Here is a 20,640-nt window from a genome sequence, read left to right as displayed (position 1 = left end):
GTTTTTTTCTCCATCTTCACCAAAAAATATGGTTTTGTGGAATTCTTGGTGTAATGGAAACACAGCTAGTCTCTGCTTCTATAAATGTGTGTGTGTGTGTGTGTGTGTGTGTGTGTGTGTGTGTGTGTGTGTGTGTGTGTGTGTGTGTGTGTGTGTGTGTGTAACCCCAGTTACTGTACTGGTGTGGTCTCAGATCCAGTTAATGTCAGTTTGTGATGACAGTTTCCACCCTGAACCTGGAGCGAAGCAGCAGCTGCAACCAGTAAGTCCATGTTTCCAGATGCTTCTGTATTTAAGAAAACGTCCACTCACCCTGCGTCGCTGCTGTTCCCACAGATTAAGGCATCCTTGGCTCCTTCCACCTTGTAGAAGTTGTCTAGAACACAAAAGGGAAAGTATTAGTCTCCATTGTCTCCCAGAAACAACTCAATCCGCCATCTGGAGTCTTCCCTCTCCTCCCTTGCAGGTTGTGTAGACAGTGTGTCCCACTTTCTACCGTTTGCACCTTTCAGGAAATCACATGTTTGCTCAGGGTGACTCTTAGCTGATGTTAAAAATGCCTGAAAAAGTGGAAAACCTGAAGAATCGGAGACAATATGCAGCCAGAAAACTCCAGCGTTCACACGGAGGAAGCAGCTGATGAGAGGATACTTGTTAAGAGAAAGCAGAGATGTTAGGAAAATGCTTCTACTCAGTAAAAATACTGAAAATACTCATTTTGTGTATTAATGCTGAAGGAGCTGCGTGGCGTTCAGGGCCTGTTGGCTTCTGGCTTGCATCATTTCCATCTGTCCAGTTAGATTCGTTGCAAACCAACCAGACCTCAAAGCAAAGTCAAACTACCAGATGTTTACAAAGTGTGGGAATAAAAACAACAGTCACTCTATCAGCATCGCAGAAAGACGATTCCTCCACCTGCCGAGACCTGGGATACTTGGGTCAGGATCTCCGGCCCACAGTGACAAACCTCGGTGTGGAACTGGACACTGCTCTGAAGTTTGATTCGCCGCTTAGCGCTGTTGTTAAATCTAGTTTCTTTCAGCTTAGACGACTCTCTCAAAGCCAAGCCGCTTGTTTCTCAACATGATTTTAAGATTTTGAATCATGCTTTTATTACCGCCGAGATTACTGCAACGCTCTTTATGTCGAGCTCTTTCCCGACTGCAGCTAGTTCAGAACGCTGCAGCTCGGCTTTTAACTGAACCAAGAAACGTGAACACATCACTTTACAGTCTCTGCATTGGTTTCCTGTTTCGTTCTGTATTGATTTAAAATTAGTTTATTTGTTTTTATATGTCAACATGGCCTCACCCCACAGTATCTGTCCGACCTGCTTCAGACTTACACCCCTTCTCAGATCGCTCCCTGCTGTCCCAAAACAAGGCTGAAATCCAGACGGGACCGCTCCTTTTCAGTTGTTGGTCCAAAACTATGGGATTCACTCCCTCTGCACCTGAGACAGGCGGCGTCTCTTTCTGCTTTTGCATCTGCTCTTAAAGGCAGAGTATGTAAGATTTCAAGGTGATTCTTTCCACCACCAGGTGGCAAACACCAGGTCGTGAACAAAACCGCAAAGCTGCTACCTCCACAAACGACCACAGGATGGCAGTAATGAGCAAAACCTCCCCCTCACCCCTCCTCCTTGCCAGCTCCAATGAGGGCAGGAATCACTTGTGAGCTGTTGCTCTGCAATAAATGGGCTTATACTCCTCCTACTGGTGGAAAAGAAGTACTTTTTTTTTTTTACTGGTCAGAAAACATTCAAGAAGGGTCTTTGTCATTGATTAAACTTGTAATTTAATAACACATCAAATATTGACAGACTGGAACCTACATGTTTTAAAAAAAACTATCTAATTATGATTGTAGTTATTTTTTTAGTTAATTTATTTTGAAAATATTGAAAATCTTACATATTCCACCTTTAAGAGTCACCTTTTTTTACTGGCTTTTAACACTGCTTGAGCTGCTGACTCCTTTTTAATGTTTCTTTTTTTTCTTATTATATAAATTGTGTGTAAAAAAGTGGCTAATATTTTTATTGTTTTTATTTTATTTGACTTGTATTATATTCTGTATGTTGTTGAGCGCTATGATCAACTGTGTTGTTTTAAAGCTTTTTATAAATAAAGTTGGAATTGGAATTGAATTGGAATAAATAATAATTTAGTAACTTTATGTTTACTTTCCTCTAAAAAGCTCGCATGGCGTCTGATGTGAGTTAGTTTGGCTCGTCTTGCATGGCAGTGTGAGTCTGCTCGGTTCTCAGGCCGTCCGTCTGTGTTACCGCACGATCAATAAGCTCATCAGGCTGCGTTTGTGTGTTTTGGTCTGGTAAGACCGTCTGAGGGCCATAAAGCCAAAACCATTACAGCAAACACAGTTTGTTGAGCATTTATTCAACACTTCAGTCTGACCACAAGCCATTTCCAAGTACATTAATACACTTTAATGGCCTCACATGGAGTACTTCAGGTACTCGCCAGCCCCCAACGCACTCCAGAACAAAAGCGTCCAACATAAGTTCAAAAGCTTTTAATGCCCGTCTGCAGGAAGAAAACAAGCGCTGCGTAGCTTTAGTTGTGGTTGGAAGACGCCGCCTTCATTCCTGAGGATGAGGCGAGATAAAACATTCATCAGGATGAAGAACCAGTTCCAGACAGATAACTTTTAAAGTGAGGTTAAAAGAATCATGAATTTCAGCTCCAGATGATGAGATCAGCGTGAAGTCGACATGACCTCAGACCGGCGGTTCCTCTGTAGCGCCGCCGTCATCGGCTCGGTTTAGATCAGACCTATCCTGTTTAAATCTTACAGTTTCCCGCTGCTTCATGGCAAAAAACTTTCCTCTAAACCTTTATTGTGCACCGTATGAGACTGGTCTACTGCTGAATACCAGAAGATTAAAAAGAAATTTTCTTGCTCACAATAATTAATTTCCAGATTTTGTTGCAGGACTGAATAAAGACTTCAGATATTTGTTTGTTTTGGTTTGGGGTTTTTTTTTTTTTTTTTAAAAAAGGACTTTTCTGCCCAGTTTCTCTTGTTATTTCACGCTTTAAAGGGTTAAATCTAATTTGATACCATTTTCTCTCAGATACAAACCAGGATTCAGTTAAAAAAAAAAAAAAAAAAAAGCAGGAATGCAGGTCCATCATGATGCCACTCCCAGAGATGAGCTATTACTGCATCTCTTACGTGTTTATTTTATTTACTAGTGGATTGGATAGCGGCGGTGCATATTAATGAACATCTATAGCAACCAGAGGTGGCAATTCCTGGTCCAGAAAGTAAAAGTCCTGCCATGTTTCTGGATCTACCTGTACATATAAAACAGGTGTTTTCACTAACAGGCTGGTTTACCTGGTAAATAAACTGCTCAATAAATCCAGCTGGTTTGGTGACTGGTTGGATCAGCTGCTGGACAGGACTTTTACTTTCCGGACCAGGAATTTCTACGTCTGATAGCAACACCTGTAAACATGCTGGATTGTACAGGATTTCAATCCTGCTATAATCTGAACAGGGAAGAAAATGTTTTAAAAACCTTCCAAGTCAGCATTTGAAAATGTAAAAACATAAATAATAAAGTTCTGAAAGCTTGAAAAGTATTGTGAATGTCTGACAAAAAGAGTTTGAATCAATTGAGGCATAATTTTGTCCCAGAATTTTTGCTTTTCATCAGTGCAACATGCATTTTACAGTTTCAGCCTTTCAGAGATTCAAACGTCCTGAAATTTGCTGCTTTTAAGTCGACGTTTTGAGAGTTTCAGAGTTTCAGCCTCGTTGTCCCACCACAACAGTTTGCAAAAAACTGCAAAAACTTTAATATGCGATCTGAAAACTGCTGTCTGCATGTTTGAAAAGGAGTCTTTAAACTTGAAATGTGCGTTTTGAAATGTTAAAATATATTGGAAACATCATTTTGTGTGTGAGCTGCAGGTGCGACACGGCTTTGTGTTTTTAAACCTCCGTATAACAACAACCTCATGTTTTTACCTTCATGCTCTCAGAGTTTAAACTTCTTTTCCAGACTTTTAAAATGCTTTTCAAGTTTCAAAACTTATTTTCAGCATTGCAAAACATAATTTCAGGTTTTTAATGTTCAAACACTGACCTTCTTATGGCAGGATTTTAATCCCGTAGATTGTAGCGAACATGCTCATTTGTATCTGTAGTTCTTAGCAGAAAGAATATAAAATACAAATAAACAATAAAAAACGTCAATCTAATACTAGGATAGTGGTGCTGCAGCATTTTATTATTCTGTGTCTGTTGGATTATTTTGGTTAGAAAATGTGTTTTCCTCTGTTCTCACCATCATCTGGATTGTCTGACGTCGGGAAGTTCTATTGGTTTATTTTCCAATCTCAAATATCAAACCCTGTAAAGCTGAAAAAACTGGGGAGAAAAGTCCAATGTGTTTTTTTTTTTTTTGTTTTTTTTTTAATCTAAAGTTTTTATGTGGCGCTTTAAGAAAATCTGGGGGAACAAAGTATTTTTTATCATTCATTGTGAGTGTGTGTGTGTGTGTGTGTGTGTGTGTGTGTGTGTGTGTGTGTGTGAGATAGGTCCAAATTATACTTATGTAGTTTTCTGCCGCGTAGTATTGATTAGGAGGAAGGAGACAATCAGATGATGTTCAACACAGTTTTCAACTATGTTTTTACAATAAAGTGATGGAAAAAGTCTCAGAAACTGGAAGTACAAACTGGTCCGTTTGGTTTTACAGGGTTATAACATGTTCAGTATACACACTCTGCACAGTGTGTTTAATTCATTCAGTCTGTGTGAAGGATGTGCTGTACAGAGCGGGAAGCGAGACACATGTAGAAACAGCTTGTTCCTTCTAGGCTTCATTTTATTTCTAATAATATTAAATTAATTGCTAATTTTATCTTTTTGTTCGCTTTTATTCAGTTATTTATGTATCTATTTCTGTATTATTTATTTGTTATCTATGTTTAGTTATTAATTTATTTAATTTTTAAACATTTTTTTCCCCCAGTTTTTGTTTCTTTTTAATATTTTTTCCTGTTTTTATTTTATTTTATTTTTTTTACTCAGTCTCTTATATTTCTCTATACATGTGAAAAAATTGAGGCGTTAAGGGTTTAAAACAAAAGCTTGTAACCTGAAAAGTGACTGATTCGTTTATTCTGAACCACATCAAACACGTTTCTTCTCTTTGGGCTTTTACCAGTTTGAAACTTCATTTTATTTTGTTATTATTATTATTTTATGCAATTTTCGGTTTTTATATATTTTATCTAGTTTTATTATTTTTCCGTTACTCTTATTATATACATTGTTTAACGTTCTGATATTTATTTGATGCCTTTCAAATGCTTTATAATATCTTACTGTTCGGCGCTTTGTGCTGTTAGTAACGCGCTGTGAAGAAAGTTGGCTTGGTTTGGCTGACTGACTGTGACATGCATCATGTTCGCTCTGGGTGCGTCTAGAGGCTGACAAACTGCATTTAACAACTTTTTATCCATTATCATTATCATCATTATTATTAGCATTATCCAACATCATGAGCACCGTGCGACTGCCAAGCTAAGGCTAGATGGCACCATGTCGTACACCAGCAAATAGAAACCATTACGCTGGTCATCACGGCTGATTCAGCAAAGAAACCCAAGAAAACATTATGAGAGGAAGCAAGGAAAAAGAAGAGATGGGTGAAAACTTTAGAGCTTCTCCACATCAGTTTTATTAAAGTTGCTTTAGAATTTATTGCAACCAAAGATGTGTCAGAGTACAAGGTCAGAATCAGTCTGGTGAGCGGTCAGCTTCATGACACACACTGTTAAAACACGTGTAAACGTTGCGTCTGATCATTTAAATCAGCGCGTCTCAGACTTTTTGAAGCACAACCCTCAAAACAATATAAATGTAGCGTTTACTCATTTTATTGTTTTGCATTAATGTGCTAATTTATTTTTAAATTTCACAGATTCATCTCTGCATTAATGGTTTAATGTTGACAGTCCTGATAAAAAACAACAATATAAAAAAATTAGTTGGATGTTTATTTTTGTTACGATCATGTGACCCCCAGTTTGACATCGACTGATTTAAACAACAGTTAACCATGGTGCGACGGGAAATGTTTAATGGATTTGTGTAGACCTGAAGCAGGATACAGACTGCAAACCTGATGAACACCTCATGAAAACAGGTATTTGTATTGCTCTTCGTTTATTCAGCAGAGAATTTGGACCACGCGTTTAACTCCAGCTAATAGTCAATATGACTGATTGCACAGCATTAAAAAATTATGAAGATGGCAGTAATTTTCTTATCGCAGTAATCCAAACTAGACGCAGATTTTCTGAGCAAGAGTAGCTTTAAAGTAAAAAATAAGCCTCCGCTTGCCAGAGAGCTCCTTTACTGTGGCTGTATATGTGCAAAGGCTTTATCTTTTCAAACTAAGACGAGCTCTGTGGTGATTCTGTGAGACTATGACCGCAGCTGCACCACAGGCACTTAAACCTTTTAGGATCACGGCCGTTCATTTGTTATCGAGGACATCTGGATGTCTGCTTCCCCACTCACCGACTAACATTTCTGACGTCTGGTCAGTTTTTATTCACAAGCTCACAAAGGAGGAAAGAAGCCTTTACGCAGTCCTGCGTTTATTCACTCAGGCATTCAGACAAAGTCTTTTCCTAAAAGTTGGTTATTGAGGATGCTATAGATGCATGCAAGCCTGCAGGGATGTTTAGTAAAGGTTTTTGTTTTTCTCCTTGCGGACCCCCCATCTGAGAGGATTTCACGGAGCTGCAGAAACGTAGAAAATTGTCTCAACAGGACATCGAAGAAATGGGTTTAATCTAATGTCTTTTTATAACTCGATATTAGCAAATCACCCTGTCAAACCTTAATAAAGCTCCATTCTCCCCTCGAGCATTTCCATCACCAGGGGATTAATTTGCAAAAGCAAAATCTGCAACTATGACAAGAGTCAGCAGGAGAATTACTGGTCAAAGTGGATTAGATGGAGGCGCAGTTCATCTGTGCATCCATGACAGGATAATATCAGTTAGTGATTAATCTGTTACCTAACCGTCTTCATTGTACACTCATTCATCAACCTTTGTGCTTGTGCAGCTGCTGGAGATAAAGCTGGGCTTCTCTGACCTGAAACTCGTCTTTAAACTGTAGTTGGAAGAACGCGAATTAACAAAACATCTGTTTACACCAGAGAACTTCCACCTCCCCCCCCCTGAACAACATTGATTCAGTGAACGTGACTCCAGAAAGACGAGCCTTTGGCGAGCACAAGCATGAGGAGTAAAAACACGTTTACATCTGCGTTCGTTAGGAGAGAAAATAGGTTAAATATAACGTGAGCTGAGGCGTAAGTTAAACCCTAAAGTATCAATCATTTCAGCAACTTAATCAAGAGGACATCGGTCCTTGTTAGGTTTGATTAAACACTAAACCCCTTTAGGTTTAGTGTTTAAGTTTAGGCGAAGTTTAGGCTTAACAAACGGCTATGTCTGGTTTAGGAAAATGTCCTGTTTAAGGCAAACATTAAAGACGAATTACGTAACTTTCTGACCTTTAACCTGCATGTTCTGGGCTTGTTCCATGACACAGTGACATCTATCATGTGTATTTGTGGAGCCGCTGCTGCCCAGCAGCGTCCTGAAGCTGAGAAACCAACACCATCCAACTTTTACATCCGGGACGCTAGCAGCATTGCAGCAGAGTTTCACTTCACACTAGAAAACACACTGACTGCTTTGACCACGCAGCGTCGCTGATTCAGCAAGGAAGCACAAGAAGATTAAAAAAAAACAAACAAGAGCCAACGTAAGGTCGTCTTCTGCTGGCTGGAGAGAGCTAACAGGTCAGGCAGGATGAAAGATGGATGCTGAATTAGCCGCCAGTAGGGGGCGCGTGACGGAAATATGGCAAAAGTTCTGTGGTGTGCCTTGAAGACATTATGTTTCCAGGGCTTCTAAAACTACTTGGTGAGAGCAAGTAGATGTAAATGGACCCTCTCGATGTTTAGGGTACTTTACAAATGTGTCTTTTCCAAGACACTGACACCAGTTTTCCCATGACGCCTAAATTCTTGTGTGCGTTCAGCCTGCTTGATCATGAAGAACAATCAATTTCTACATCTTGTATTAAAGAGCTGCTGGTCCGTTTTGTCCTGATGAGGGTCGAGGATCAAACCCTCCAACCGGAAGCTGCAGGGATAATTGCTGCTGTAGTCAGCGGTGACCACACAGAACGAACCCAGCTTGATGGGAATCGTTCAGCATGGAGAACATGTGCCATTGATCCCCCAACTGAGCGCTGTTTTCAGATCAGCCCAACGGACTGAGCTTTAAGGCCGCGGCTCTCAGGTTTCACAGCAGCTTTTAGAGGTCGATACGAGAGCCTGCTGGGGTCATTTGTTTGATGTGATGGATGGCAAAGCGAACTGGAAATGAATAAATAGATGGTACATTAGCAATGGCTGCATGTCCAGACAAACCTCTTTACTGTAAACTCAAACTTGACGTTATCTGGAGCAGATTCTCCTTTTAGCAGACGCCCCGACCAATAAAAAAGAAGTTATTCTAATCTTTCCTCCCAGCTTGTGCTCTTCAGGAGGACAGAAGTTAATTCACATAACCTGACTGTGTAATATTTCTGTAGTTTGGCTTTATTGAAACTACTCAAGGCCAGGACGAAGATATAAATCACAGATTTCGCTCCTACAGCTGCACAGTGATAGCTTCATTTTTTATAAGTCAGACAGTAGGAGTCAAACGGACAAAGAGATGTGAAGTGATGCACGGCAGGTGTGTCTGGGGGAATATTTACTGTTCGTTCCTTTGTTTGGTTTTTACAGATTAGCCCAACTTTAGTTTTAAATACAGGAACCAGCTGTGTTTTTATCATCAGTGACGCATCTTTTTAAACAAGCCGCACTGAGCAGAATTTATGAACCGACTTGATGATTATTTGCTATTTTACCGCAGGTGTGTGCACAGTGACATAGCCATTCATTAATATTGATGGGTTAGTGATGAGCAATGAAAACACACGAGACACACATGAGATAAGAGAGGAAGAATAATGACAAGCGTGTTGTGTTTTTATCTGTCTGTTTGTTAGGCAGATGGTTGGATTTCTTATTTTAATTTCTGATGATGGGTCTTAATCCACTTTAGATTACGTTCAATTTTAGGAGTGATCTGGATGGAAAAAACATGAACTGTGCAAAGTCATTATGCTCACAAAGCAAACAAATTATATGTAAATATGGGAGAAGTAGGTTATACCTCACGTATAGAATATAATGTTTTGGTGAATCTAATTTTATGGCGAGTGAGACATATAATAAAAACTAGAAAAGCACTGAGCGCACAATCCCATACGCTGATTTCCAGCCGATGTTCATGTCCAGGGGTGTCAAACTCCAGTCCTCGAGGGCCAGTATCTGACAGCTTTTTATTATTTCCCTGCAGCAATACACCTGATTCAAATCAAATGGACCCAACAGCTTTGTGTCAACCTATTCATTCATTTTGGTCAGTTGTGTTGGAGTGTTGAGACCACAAAAACCTGCAGGCTACAGCCCCTCGAGGACTGGATTTGACACGTATGTTCTTGTCCTACGTTATCTTTATGTAAATCCACTATTAGATTCCAGATACATTGATAATGAATCCACAGTCTCTTGGCTATATTGTGCTGTTTGTTGCATGTTTGTTCTCTTGCAGTGATGAAGAGTTGCTCCTGTTCTGGTTGGTAGCATCCAGAATCTTGTTTCTGTTCTGGTTGGTAGCATCCAGAATCTTGTTTCTGTGCTGATTGGTAGCATCCAGAATCTTGTTTCTGTTCTGGTTGGTAGCATCCAGAATCTTATTTCTGTTCCGGTTGGTAGCATCCAGAATCTTGTTTCTGTTCTGGTTGGTAGTTTCCAGAATCTTGTTTCTGTTCTGGTTGGAAGCAACCAGAATCTTGTTTCTGTTCTGGTTGGTAGCATCCAGAATCTTGTTTCTGTTCTGGTGGTAGCATCCAGAATCTTGTTTCTGTTCTGGTTGGAAGCAACCAGAATCTTGTTTCTGTTCTGGTTGGTAGCAACCAGAATCTTGTTTCTGTTCTGGTTGGTAGCATCCAGAATCTTATTTCTGTTCCGGTTGGTAGCATCCAGAATCTTGTTTCTGTTCTGGTTGGTAGCATCCAGAATCTTGTTTCTGTTCCGGTTGGTAGCATCCAGAATCTTGTTTCTGTTCCGGTTGGTAGCATCCAGAATCTTGTTTCTGTTCTGGTTGGTAGCATCCAGAATCTTGTTTCTGTGCTGGTTGGTAGCATCCAGAATCTTGTTTCTGTTCTGGTTGGTAGCATCCAGAATCTTGTTTCTGTGCTGGTTGGTAGCATCCAGAATCTTGTTTCTGTTCTGGTTGGTAGCATCCAGAATCTTGTTTCTGTTCTGGTTGGTAGCATCCAGAATCTTGTTGGATCTTGTAAAAACCTGTTGTAAACTTCTGACCATTTACTGTGGAGTTATACACGTATATACCAAGCGGCAACCTCTGGCAGATAAAAAGGAAGCCTATGCAGAAGTGGAAAAAAATGTGCCAAAAACTGCAGTTCCACCTTCATCCACTAGGGGCTGCAAAACAGAGCAAATCCCATAGACTCACATGTTAAAAAAGACCAACTTAACAGCAGAAATAAACATGTTTACAGCCTAATTCAAAAATCCATTTTAGGTTAAATAGGTCAAAATAGGTTAAATAGGTTAAATAGTGAATTTTATTCAAACTTGCCCGTTCAAAAGTAATTGAATCTCGAAATTTGGCATATGTCGGGGTGTGTCCTTTTGATTGACAGCTGAGGGGATTGATTTTTTTTTTCTTTTTTTTTTTACTATTGATCCATTTATAACCTATTTCATCTCAAACTTTTGGGTATTTATGAATGTGTCCATTTGAATGACACATACCCAATATCCGGTTGCAAGAACGCAGAGTGTAGAACAACCACAAGTTTTCGGCTGGTTAATAGCATGATTTAGCTTAGTCCGCCCACCTTCATTAGCATGGTTAGCTGCTGTTAGCATGGTTAGTTCTTGGCTACAGGCAGGTCAGAGTTCACTACATGTCAATCCTCCACCTTCACGCTCACAGCCACCCTCTCAGCTCTACATCTTTGACCACTTTTGTATTTTCAGAGCGTGACTGCAAGCATGATGCTGACGAGACGGCGATGGTAGGAACCGCCCAATGAGCTTCAGTTTAGCTCTCCTGATACCTAGGGGTGACGTAACGGAGGCTCCATCCATCTTTTACGTACAGTCTATGTAATACACTGACAATGTCCATAATATCATTCATATTATTGTTATTTTAAATGCTAATGGCAAGTATTGATCATCAGTCGACTAGTGTACCCATATAAAATGAGTGCAGGACCAGAACATCGACTGGGAATTTCAGGATGGGTGGGAATGAGCTGCTTGTTGGAGGTCTGCGCTCTTTGGAGACCAATGTTCAAACTGATCTGGAAAATAAACATGTTCAGTATTTTGGGGAATTGCAGCTTAAATTTCATCTGACAACATTAAGTGTTCCCTTAACCCTGATCTTGACCTTCACCTGTGTGTGTGTGTGTGTGTGTCTTTGTGTGTGTGTGTGTGTGTGTGTGTGTATTACAGGGTACACATAACTCATCTTGTATGCGGTGGTTCATGCAGCTGACATGATGGATGTGTATTCTGAGCGACCTAGCAGGACCTCTGCATCTGTGTGTGTGTGTGTGTGTGTGTGTGTGTGTGTGTGTGTGTGTGTGTGTGTGTGTCATGTCATGTATGTACTGTACTCCTGTTAAACTGCCCAGCTGAACTGCCTCTAACAGAGCGTGTATGTGCGTGTCTGCGAGAATTACTGACGTCAGTTGTGTCCACAGTGCCAACATGACAATGTCCAGTCCATTTAGGAAGCAGCAGCGATGACTGCAGCATGACACACGACTGCAGAACATCCTGGAAGCAGGTCCAGTTCTGCTGCGACTGCATCATCCTGAACCTGCTCCGAGTGTATAAAGCGCTCATGCATGTTTGCGTACTGCAACCTGCTGCCATGACAGAAAAATCTTCTCATTCGTGTGGATTGATTATCTTCGCGACATCCAGCTCTAATTAGACGTTTCTCTCACGTCAGGACCATGTGTTGCATTTCTACTACTTTTAAATCTGGGGTAGGTAATGTTGGGGAGCTAGCAAGATGTAAAAGTGGGACCCTGTCTTGGCTCCTCCCCTCTGGTTTTAATGCGTGATCCGAGGATTTTTTATTCGCAGGTTTTTCCACCAACAATTTTCTCTTTCTCGGCTGTTTAGCAGGAGGAGGCAAACAAACCGAACCGGGTCGGGAAATCCTTCCTGCATTTTCTCAGCCATGTTTGCCTTCTGAGTTTCTTCTTCACTACTTTGTATTTTCATCCTAACACGCTGTTTATATGCAGGGTGTGGCTATCAGGTATGCGCTGCTGGAGGGGGAGGAGGGGAGCCGGGAGAAGAAGCTTACCAAATATAAGAAATAAACAACTTCAATTCGGTCCAAACGTTTGGATTGGTCAGAGTTTTTACAGATTTACAGTAAACTGAGGGGTCGAACTATATTTCTTATTGTTCATGATGACAAAATGTATAAACTACTATCAGGATGAGGAACCACTTCACCCAGAGTAAAAAAAAAAAATGTCTCTGAGCAAGATTACCTACCCCTACTTCTAGAGCCTAACACAACCAAGAACCTGGTTATATCAGGGACCTTTTACAGTCACATGTTCACAGCAGGTCTCTGAGATCTGCTGACCAGAGTCTGCTGGCTGTTACACAAACATGGTTGGAAACTAAAGATAACAGAGACTTAGCAGCATCGGCTCCCTGTGGAACTCCTCTTCCTCTCAGCCTGAGATCGGCAGACTCAGTGGTCTCTTTTAAAAAAGCAGTTAAAAACACTTCTTTGTAATCTTGCTTTTACGTTATTTTATGTTGTTTTAAGTTTTGTGTATTTGTGGACATGTTTCGGTACTACTTTACAAAACTTCCTCACCAGTTCGTGTTTCCAGGCCTGTGAGAATTTTCCTGATCGCACGTTTCAATATCGTGTCTTTGGATATTTAACCCTCTGATGCATGAATTACCAAAAACAATGCCATATTTTTTCACATGCAATTTTTAGCTTCCATATACATGTACAGAGAAACTTTTCTTTGTCTTTATTTTATTCTGAGTTTTTATTTAGTCTATTTATTTTATCTATTTTAGAGAAATATTTATAAATTAATATATTGACATGTTTATATAATAGAAATTTTCTATATAAATGGACTTGGTAATTACATGCACATGATTATATGAAATTTTATATTATATGTGTTTATTCTTCAATGAGCTCCAGTGTGTTGGGTGACATTAATGTTTACTGAAGTGGCAAAATTGCAAATATATCATCCTCACTTATGAATATACCAGAAAACAGTCTTAAATAGGCGTCCACAGTAGTGGACACGATGCATCGAAGGGTTAAACGGCCTCTGTATGGCCTGTTTTTCTTACTTTTAGCTACTACCTTATAACTTCTAACAACTGTGTGCTTTTAGTATTAAACCCATGTCTGGTTTCATTTTCAGGATCTGTCGTTTCCTGCTGGTGCGACTTCATTGTTTTCCTGAAGAGAGTAAGTAACATTCGCCTCCTCATACATCACTTGCGGTCCGCTGCCATGGGTGCTTTATGTAGGGAGAGCGACAAGAAAAGCCACGTGGGGGCGGGGGTAGCACGCTTTATTGTGAAATATGAGCCGTTTTTGGATTGGAAATGTTCATTATGAGACTTGTTACAATAAAAACGCTTCTACATGTGTTTAGAATTGAAGATGTTCTTTAAAGTGCTTTTTTAATTTGTGTTATGGACCATCTTCATTTACTCCCCACCAGTAACACCCATACTGGTTTTTACCTTTCTTAAAAAAATCTCACAAGTGCTTCCTGTACAATGACTCCTGAAGTGTTCAAATAGACCTTTAGGTTGCAAAGAAACACTTGTTTAATTATGGGTATGTGCTTTTCAAACAGAGGCCTAAGACACAGGCACAAGGCAGCAGATGACTACTAGAGTTATGGCTGACAGTTGTGTGTTTAATTCCTTGAAAAATCCTCAATGTTTACAAAAGATAAAGCTTTTCTGCTGGTTAATATTTTATGTTTGAGACAGTTTTATAGTCTTCAGACTGTATGCCTGCAATTATTTTCATGTACATGTGCACAGAAGAGAAAGAAATCCATGTCCCGGGACAGAAATCAGTGAAGAGGCTACGTTGTTTATTTTTCACCATATGCCAGCTACACTTCCTAATGAGCCGGTTACTGGACTTGCACGGTCTTTCCTGGTGGCATCCATACTACTTACTGAAAAATTTAACTTTTTTCCCATTTTATAGATGTCTTCAATGTTTATGTACGTCTTAAAAACAAAAAGGCAGTGTGTTTTAATGCTTCTCATCAGCTCAGATGCATCTCCTGAACCCTGACCTGTAGAGGGTTGTCCCGGTGAAAAGGCAGCACCTATCTGAGACTGAGCAGTTTGCTTACACTGCAAACCATTTCCATGATGATGCAAGACAAGCAGGAACTCAAACCTTGGTTTATGATGGAAATGGGGGGGGGGGGGGGGGGGGGGGGGGGGGGGGGGGAGTGGTGGCAAGTAACTGGCAGCTGGAGGGTGTGAAATCTATCAATACTGGCTCACTGGCTGCCAGCCATTGATAAAGCAGAAAGCCCCATGCGGCATTTTGGCTCATCTGTCAGGACGCACGGAGTATTGTGTTCGGCGGCTGCAGATATGAAGAGCTGGTTTGGCCGGGTGACTACATTGGGGCATCCCTCGGGTGCACAATCACAGCTTTTTCACAACATATTGGATGTGCAACCCAAGTGTGCACCCAACTCATCCACAGACACAAAAACCACCTGTTAACCACCAACCAACTGCCCAGCCGAACTAAATATGGCAAAAGACGTCTTCTGACATCTTTTCATGTCTTTAAGACCATTTCCTCATGTAAAACAGAATATCTTCTATCCTCCAGCCAGTAAAAAAAAGTCCATAAAACCTTGTTTTTCAAAAACAAATCCATCCACACCTGTCCGCATAACGGCGTCGTTAAGCACATTCATAAGCGTATCGAACCTTTAGATGGCAGTAGCGCTCCTCATCCAATCAAAATAACCTTCCATCCCACGACATCACTTCCACAAAACAAAACATGCCTCCAACGGGATGTGGAAATTATTGTCCTTAATCTCGTTCTTCGCCGTTGGTCGTTTATGTGGAGCAGGACTGACAGCAGTGTAAAAACACACACAGAGCGCCTGGACAACAGATAACATTAACACAGTTTTCAGGATGTCCAAGTTGTTGTAAACAAAGGTCACACATGTAACTTCATGGTAGTTTTTGTCACAGACGGTGACGTTTCAAAACCTAAAACCCCAGTTATATATGTCCACATGCAGACGTGCAAACGGAGAATTCGCAGATCTTTACTTCGGTCGGAGGTGTTTAAAAGAACGCTTTTGATGCGTAAATCTGCGTTTTCATGTGGATGACAGGTCAAATCGAAGAAAAATATCTTCTTTTTGTGAGATTTCTGCTACGTGCCGACAAGGTCTGAAAGTGTCTGAAACTTTCGAAATCGAAATTACGTCAATTTTGACAGCTAATGACTTAAAGGTGGAGTATGTAAGATCTTCAAAATTTTCAAAATAAATTAACTAATAAAATAACTACAATCATAATTAGATAGTTTTTTGAGCATGTAGTTTCCAGTCTGTCCATATTTGATGCGTTATTAAATTACAAGTTTTATTAATGACAAATGACAAAAAGTACTTTTTTTTACTGGTAGGCAAACATTTATGAACCTACATGTTTAAAAAAAAAAACTATCTAATTAAGATTGTAGTTATTTTTTTAGTTAATTTATTTTGAAAATATTGAAAATCTTACATACTCCACCTTTAAAGACATGATATGGCTTTGGTTAAGTAAAAATCAATACCTGACACAGGTACTTTTTTTTTTTTTAATTATCTGTGTGTGTGTGTGTGTGTGTGTGTGTGTGTGTGTGTGTGTGTGTGTGTGTGTGTGTGTGTGTGTGTGAAACTTTGCAGTGTGAGGGATTTAAAGCAGAGCCACTGTGATACAGAAACATGAAAATCAACAAACATCTTTGTTCTGTGTGGTTTGTAAGTCCAGCACAATTACAACATAAACTCCAGATATTTCATTTGTGCACAAATGTGTGCACAAATGTGTGCACGGCTTATGAATCCATTAGCATGTTTATTAACCGCCAGCATGAATTTATAGATCAATATCTGTTTAACTAAAAGCCTGTTGTGAACTCATTCAGTACATCAAGCAGTCTAACCACACTAAAAGCACCTGCTGAACTTTCTGCAACCTCGTATGCGGAAATGACGGCGGTCGGGCTCAAAAGTTAAGCTGTGAAACTAGAAAAAATGTGTAAATGGAGAGGAGACCTTCTGGTGGGCAAATGCTTCTTACTAAGGCAGCCCTGTCCACCTCTTTGTTCTGATTGTAAGGTATGGGCTTATGAATGAAAGGAATTTAGGAATTAAAGGTAAAATTCTGCTGTAAAAGTGTCTCATTACATCTGTAATACTTTCAAAATCCGACCTTCCTGCTTTAAACCAAGAGAAAAAAGGAAAAAGCCTCACCTTCATGCTCTATGAAGTCTTTAATGGAGGTCCAGGTCTTGTTGTTGCAGTAGAAGGTGGCGTTGGACGGCAGGCTGCCGTTGATGCAGTGCACGGTGCTCCGGACACATTTCTGCCGCAGGTTTCCCATGAAGAGCTGCAGGCCGATGAGCGCGAAGACACTCAGGCAGAAGACCGTGAGGATCATCACGTCAGCGAGCTTCTTCACTGACTGGATCAGAGCACCCACGATTGTCTTCAGGCCTGAAGGACGCCGGCGACGTGGGGATGCACACACGATTAACACGTGGAAAAATCTTCATCTAACCCTCATCCCAGCAGGTACGGTAAAGATGGCGGCTGGTTAGGCTCATTTTCATGCAGCCTCTGACCAATGTGCCAAATCCCAAAATATTACGAGAACTAAAGTACACAAAGTGTATTAAAGAGTTGTGAGATTGTAGTTAAGACTGCAGATAGGAAACTAAAGGGCTGCCATCTTTACGCACATGAAGGAATATATTTTAAACTGAAAAAAAGACGTTTTCACTTCATTTATATGTTAAATGATTAAAAAAATCCCAGTAATCGCCAAAAAGTTATGAAAACACACCCCACCATTAATCTAACATCCAGACACCAACACACACACACGTGAACACACGGTAAAAACAGCAGGAACAAAAACACTCAGAACACAAAGGGTGCAGACAAGCCAGTGATTGCCTGAATTTGACCAAATATGAGAAAAAGTTTCTTTTTTTTAAGCTCTTGATCACTTGAAAGCACTTTTTCTGTTTGAGTTGATTTATCACAAATAAACTGGAGAAATGAAGACGTGTGTGTAAAGTCACGACTGACTGCACTGTAGTTATAACATGTATTAAACAGTGTTATAACGCAACGTTTTTACCACGGTAACGGTTTGCTGTTAGCGCTTCATGCTAACATGCACAGTGGGGACAAACAGAGGAAGCACATTTGTATAAATATTATTTTCTTTCATCTTACTTTGTGGCACAAATTTATGAATGATTTTTCACTCATAATTTCTATATTCTGACTGCTGAATATTAAAATGAACTACTGTATTTTGCCTGCAGATATTATTCAAATAAGAGTTTGCAGCTGGATTTATGATAAGCAGCTGTAATTTCAGATAATAATAACTAAATCAGGATAAACATTTAGTATGTATAAAGGGGTATTGCAACAATTTGAGTCCATTTAGAAGAAAAAAATCGTATATTTATCAGATTTTGGCTTTGTGCATCTAAATGCAACACACATAGGCTTTACATGGAACGTACTAAGAGACTGACGAGTCATGAAGATGCAAATCAGATGTTGTCTCATCACAAACACACAAAAATAGATTGTGCTTACACTGTGTGAAGTCGAGCTATTTCAGAAAACACTGAATATTTTACTCGTACATTCAGAAAATTTTCTATTTTTAGTAAATGAACGCTTTAAATCTAAGTAAATAATGTCATAATTAGCTTTATTACAGCATTAACTGCTCCCAGATTTTATTAATGCCACGCTTACACGGGGCTGGGGGAGAGGGGAGGTCTACAGCTTTTTGGTAAATCCACAAAGAGGGACTTCAGGTATAATAAGTTGGGAGCCACTGCTCTAAACAAAGAATTATTTTCTGTACCTTTCTGGATTGACTAATAAAAAAAAAAAAATTGTTTTATTCTCGTAATTATGTAAATCATGTAATGTTCTAGCCCTGCGATGGACTGGCGAGCTGTCCAGGGTGTACCCTGCCTTTTGCCCAAAGTCAGCTGGGATAGGCTCCAGCTCCCCTGCGACCCTGAATTGGATTAAGCGGTTTGGAAAATGAATGCATGTAATGATCTATATGAGGACAACAAGTAAGTGACTCTAAAAAGTCCACAGGCTCGATTCCAGTGTGTCAATTGTGCTTAAAATGAAATTTAATCTGAGGATTAGAAGGTATTTAAGTCAGTAGGATGCTGCTGAATCTTAGATGATTGTTTTTTCACATCATTGTTAAAGCAGTAGTTTTACATAGTCTCAGTTTGCTAAACCTCTGTTGTCCACTCACAACCAACCAATGACCAGGAAGACTTCAGTGCTTCTTTCTGCATACCACCACTGTCTACTTTCCTGTTGCGATGGTTATAAAGCAGATAGGATCATGTTCAGTGGGTAGTATGCAGGATGAGAGTTTCAAACACAGCCACTTAGTGTTTCCAGCAGACTCAGGCCAGGAGGCGGGCTTTGGACATTCCCTCCCCCTGCTTTCTCACCTGGGATAACAGAGATGGTTTTGAGCGCTCGCAGCACCCTGAACGTCCTTAAGGCTGACACATTACCCAGGTCCACAAACTCAGTGACATATCTGCAACAAGCCGGGAGACAAAAGCACAAGAACAAAAACACACACAGAAGGGTATGACCACATTGAACAACAAGCCAACACAGAGGGATAGAAAGAAGGAGAACCAGCGAAAGACAGAGAGAGGTACAGAGACAGGCCAGGTCGGGCGCTAACACTGGAGGTTCAAGCTCCGCTAACAAAAAGGCTAAATCAGATATTCAGAGCTGTGCAGGTAAATGGATAAACTGGAGAAAATAGGCAAAATTTGACACATCTTTTTCTAACTTAGCTACGTTATTTAATTAGCATGACATACTTTTTGTTTGTTGATGGGTAAACAAGAGGTTTGAAAGGTAACAGAAGGCACCAAATAGACTGGTATGTTTTTGCCTTTGATTCTCCAGTAACCATCACATGCTCGGTTTGGACATATCTGACTTTTCCTTCGGTGGTTACTCATAGCAGGTGATTGCACCTGTGATCTCAGACTGGGCTGAATGGGAATTGGGGCTGGTTTTGCAAGACATGGCGGACAAGGGACCAACAGAAGAGGACGTTCACAACGAATTTACGAGCTTTTTTTTTTTTTTTACAAAAAAATAAATCTTTTCAACCGTGCCTTGTGGCCCCGTGGTGGTGATGAGGCCTTACCTGGGATGACCGAGATAGTTTTCAGGGCTCTCAGCACTCTAAACGTTCTCAGCGCCTGCAGGTTCCCTACTTTGATAAACTCTGTTAACAGCCTGTAGGGGGCAGTGTGGTGGTTGTCAACAAACGACAGAAGGAGACAAAGATAACAAGGTCTGAAAATCCTGCGATAGTTTAAAAGTACAATCCTGATTTGTTAGAGCACCAACTAGTGCACCACGTTGTAGGTACGACCCCGCCCCCAGAAGACCTGGGACACTAAACAGAGAGCAATGATTTCCAACCTCATCGATCGATATTTTATTCCAGTAGATCAGATGTCGAACATGAGATTTTTTACCATTTCATGGAAAATATTTCGTATACAGGCGGCTGAAATGAGTTTCCTCTGCAGGGTGGCCGGGCTCTCCCTTAGAGATAGGGTGATGAGCTCGGTCATCCGGGAGGAGAACAGAGTAGAGCCGCTGCTCCTCCGCATTGAGAGGAACCAGTTGAGGTGCATCGGGCATCTGGTCAGGATGCCTCCTGGACCTCCCTGGTGAGGTGTTCCAGGCACGTCCCTCTGGGAGGAGACCCCGGGGAAGACCCAGGACACGCTGGAGGTATTATATCTCTCGGCTGGCCTGGGAACGCCTCGGGATCCCCCCCGCAGAGTTGGCAAATGTGGCTGGGGAGAGGGAAGTCTGGGCTTCCCTGCTTAGACTGCTGCCCCCGCGACCCGACCCCGGATAAGCAGTAGAAGATGAATGGATGGATGGATGGATGGATGGAAAATCTTTGCTCATTTTAGATGATTTCCAGTAAATGAATTGGACTTATAAAGGACTTTTCCAGTCATATTAACAACTCAAAGGGCTTTTTAACACTACATGTCACTATCACCCAGTCACACGCAC

The 20,640-nt window shown here is 40.6% G+C and overlaps 1 protein-coding gene across 1 annotated transcript in view; it reads right to left on the bottom strand.

Annotated features, from left to right (window-relative positions):
- LOC306770982 (sodium channel protein type 3 subunit alpha-like) overlaps positions 1 to 20,640 on the bottom strand; it is a gene marked incomplete at both ends in the record, with an annotated part of 254,781 nt that overhangs the window by 208,365 nt on the left and 25,776 nt on the right. Inside the window, 3 exons of the mRNA XM_079260002.1 lie at positions 313 to 376; positions 16,765 to 17,007; positions 19,026 to 19,117. Of these exons, the coding sequence (XP_079116128.1) occupies positions 313 to 376; positions 16,765 to 17,007; positions 19,026 to 19,117 (399 nt within the window). The remainder of the gene's footprint in view (positions 1 to 312; positions 377 to 16,764; positions 17,008 to 19,025; positions 19,118 to 20,640) is intronic.

This window comes from Telmatherina bonti, assembly GCF_933228915.1.
Source record: "Telmatherina bonti genome assembly, chromosome: 20".
Taxonomy (NCBI): domain Eukaryota; kingdom Metazoa; phylum Chordata; class Actinopteri; order Atheriniformes; family Telmatherinidae; genus Telmatherina; species Telmatherina bonti.
This window is presented reverse-complemented; position numbering and strand designations above follow the sequence as displayed.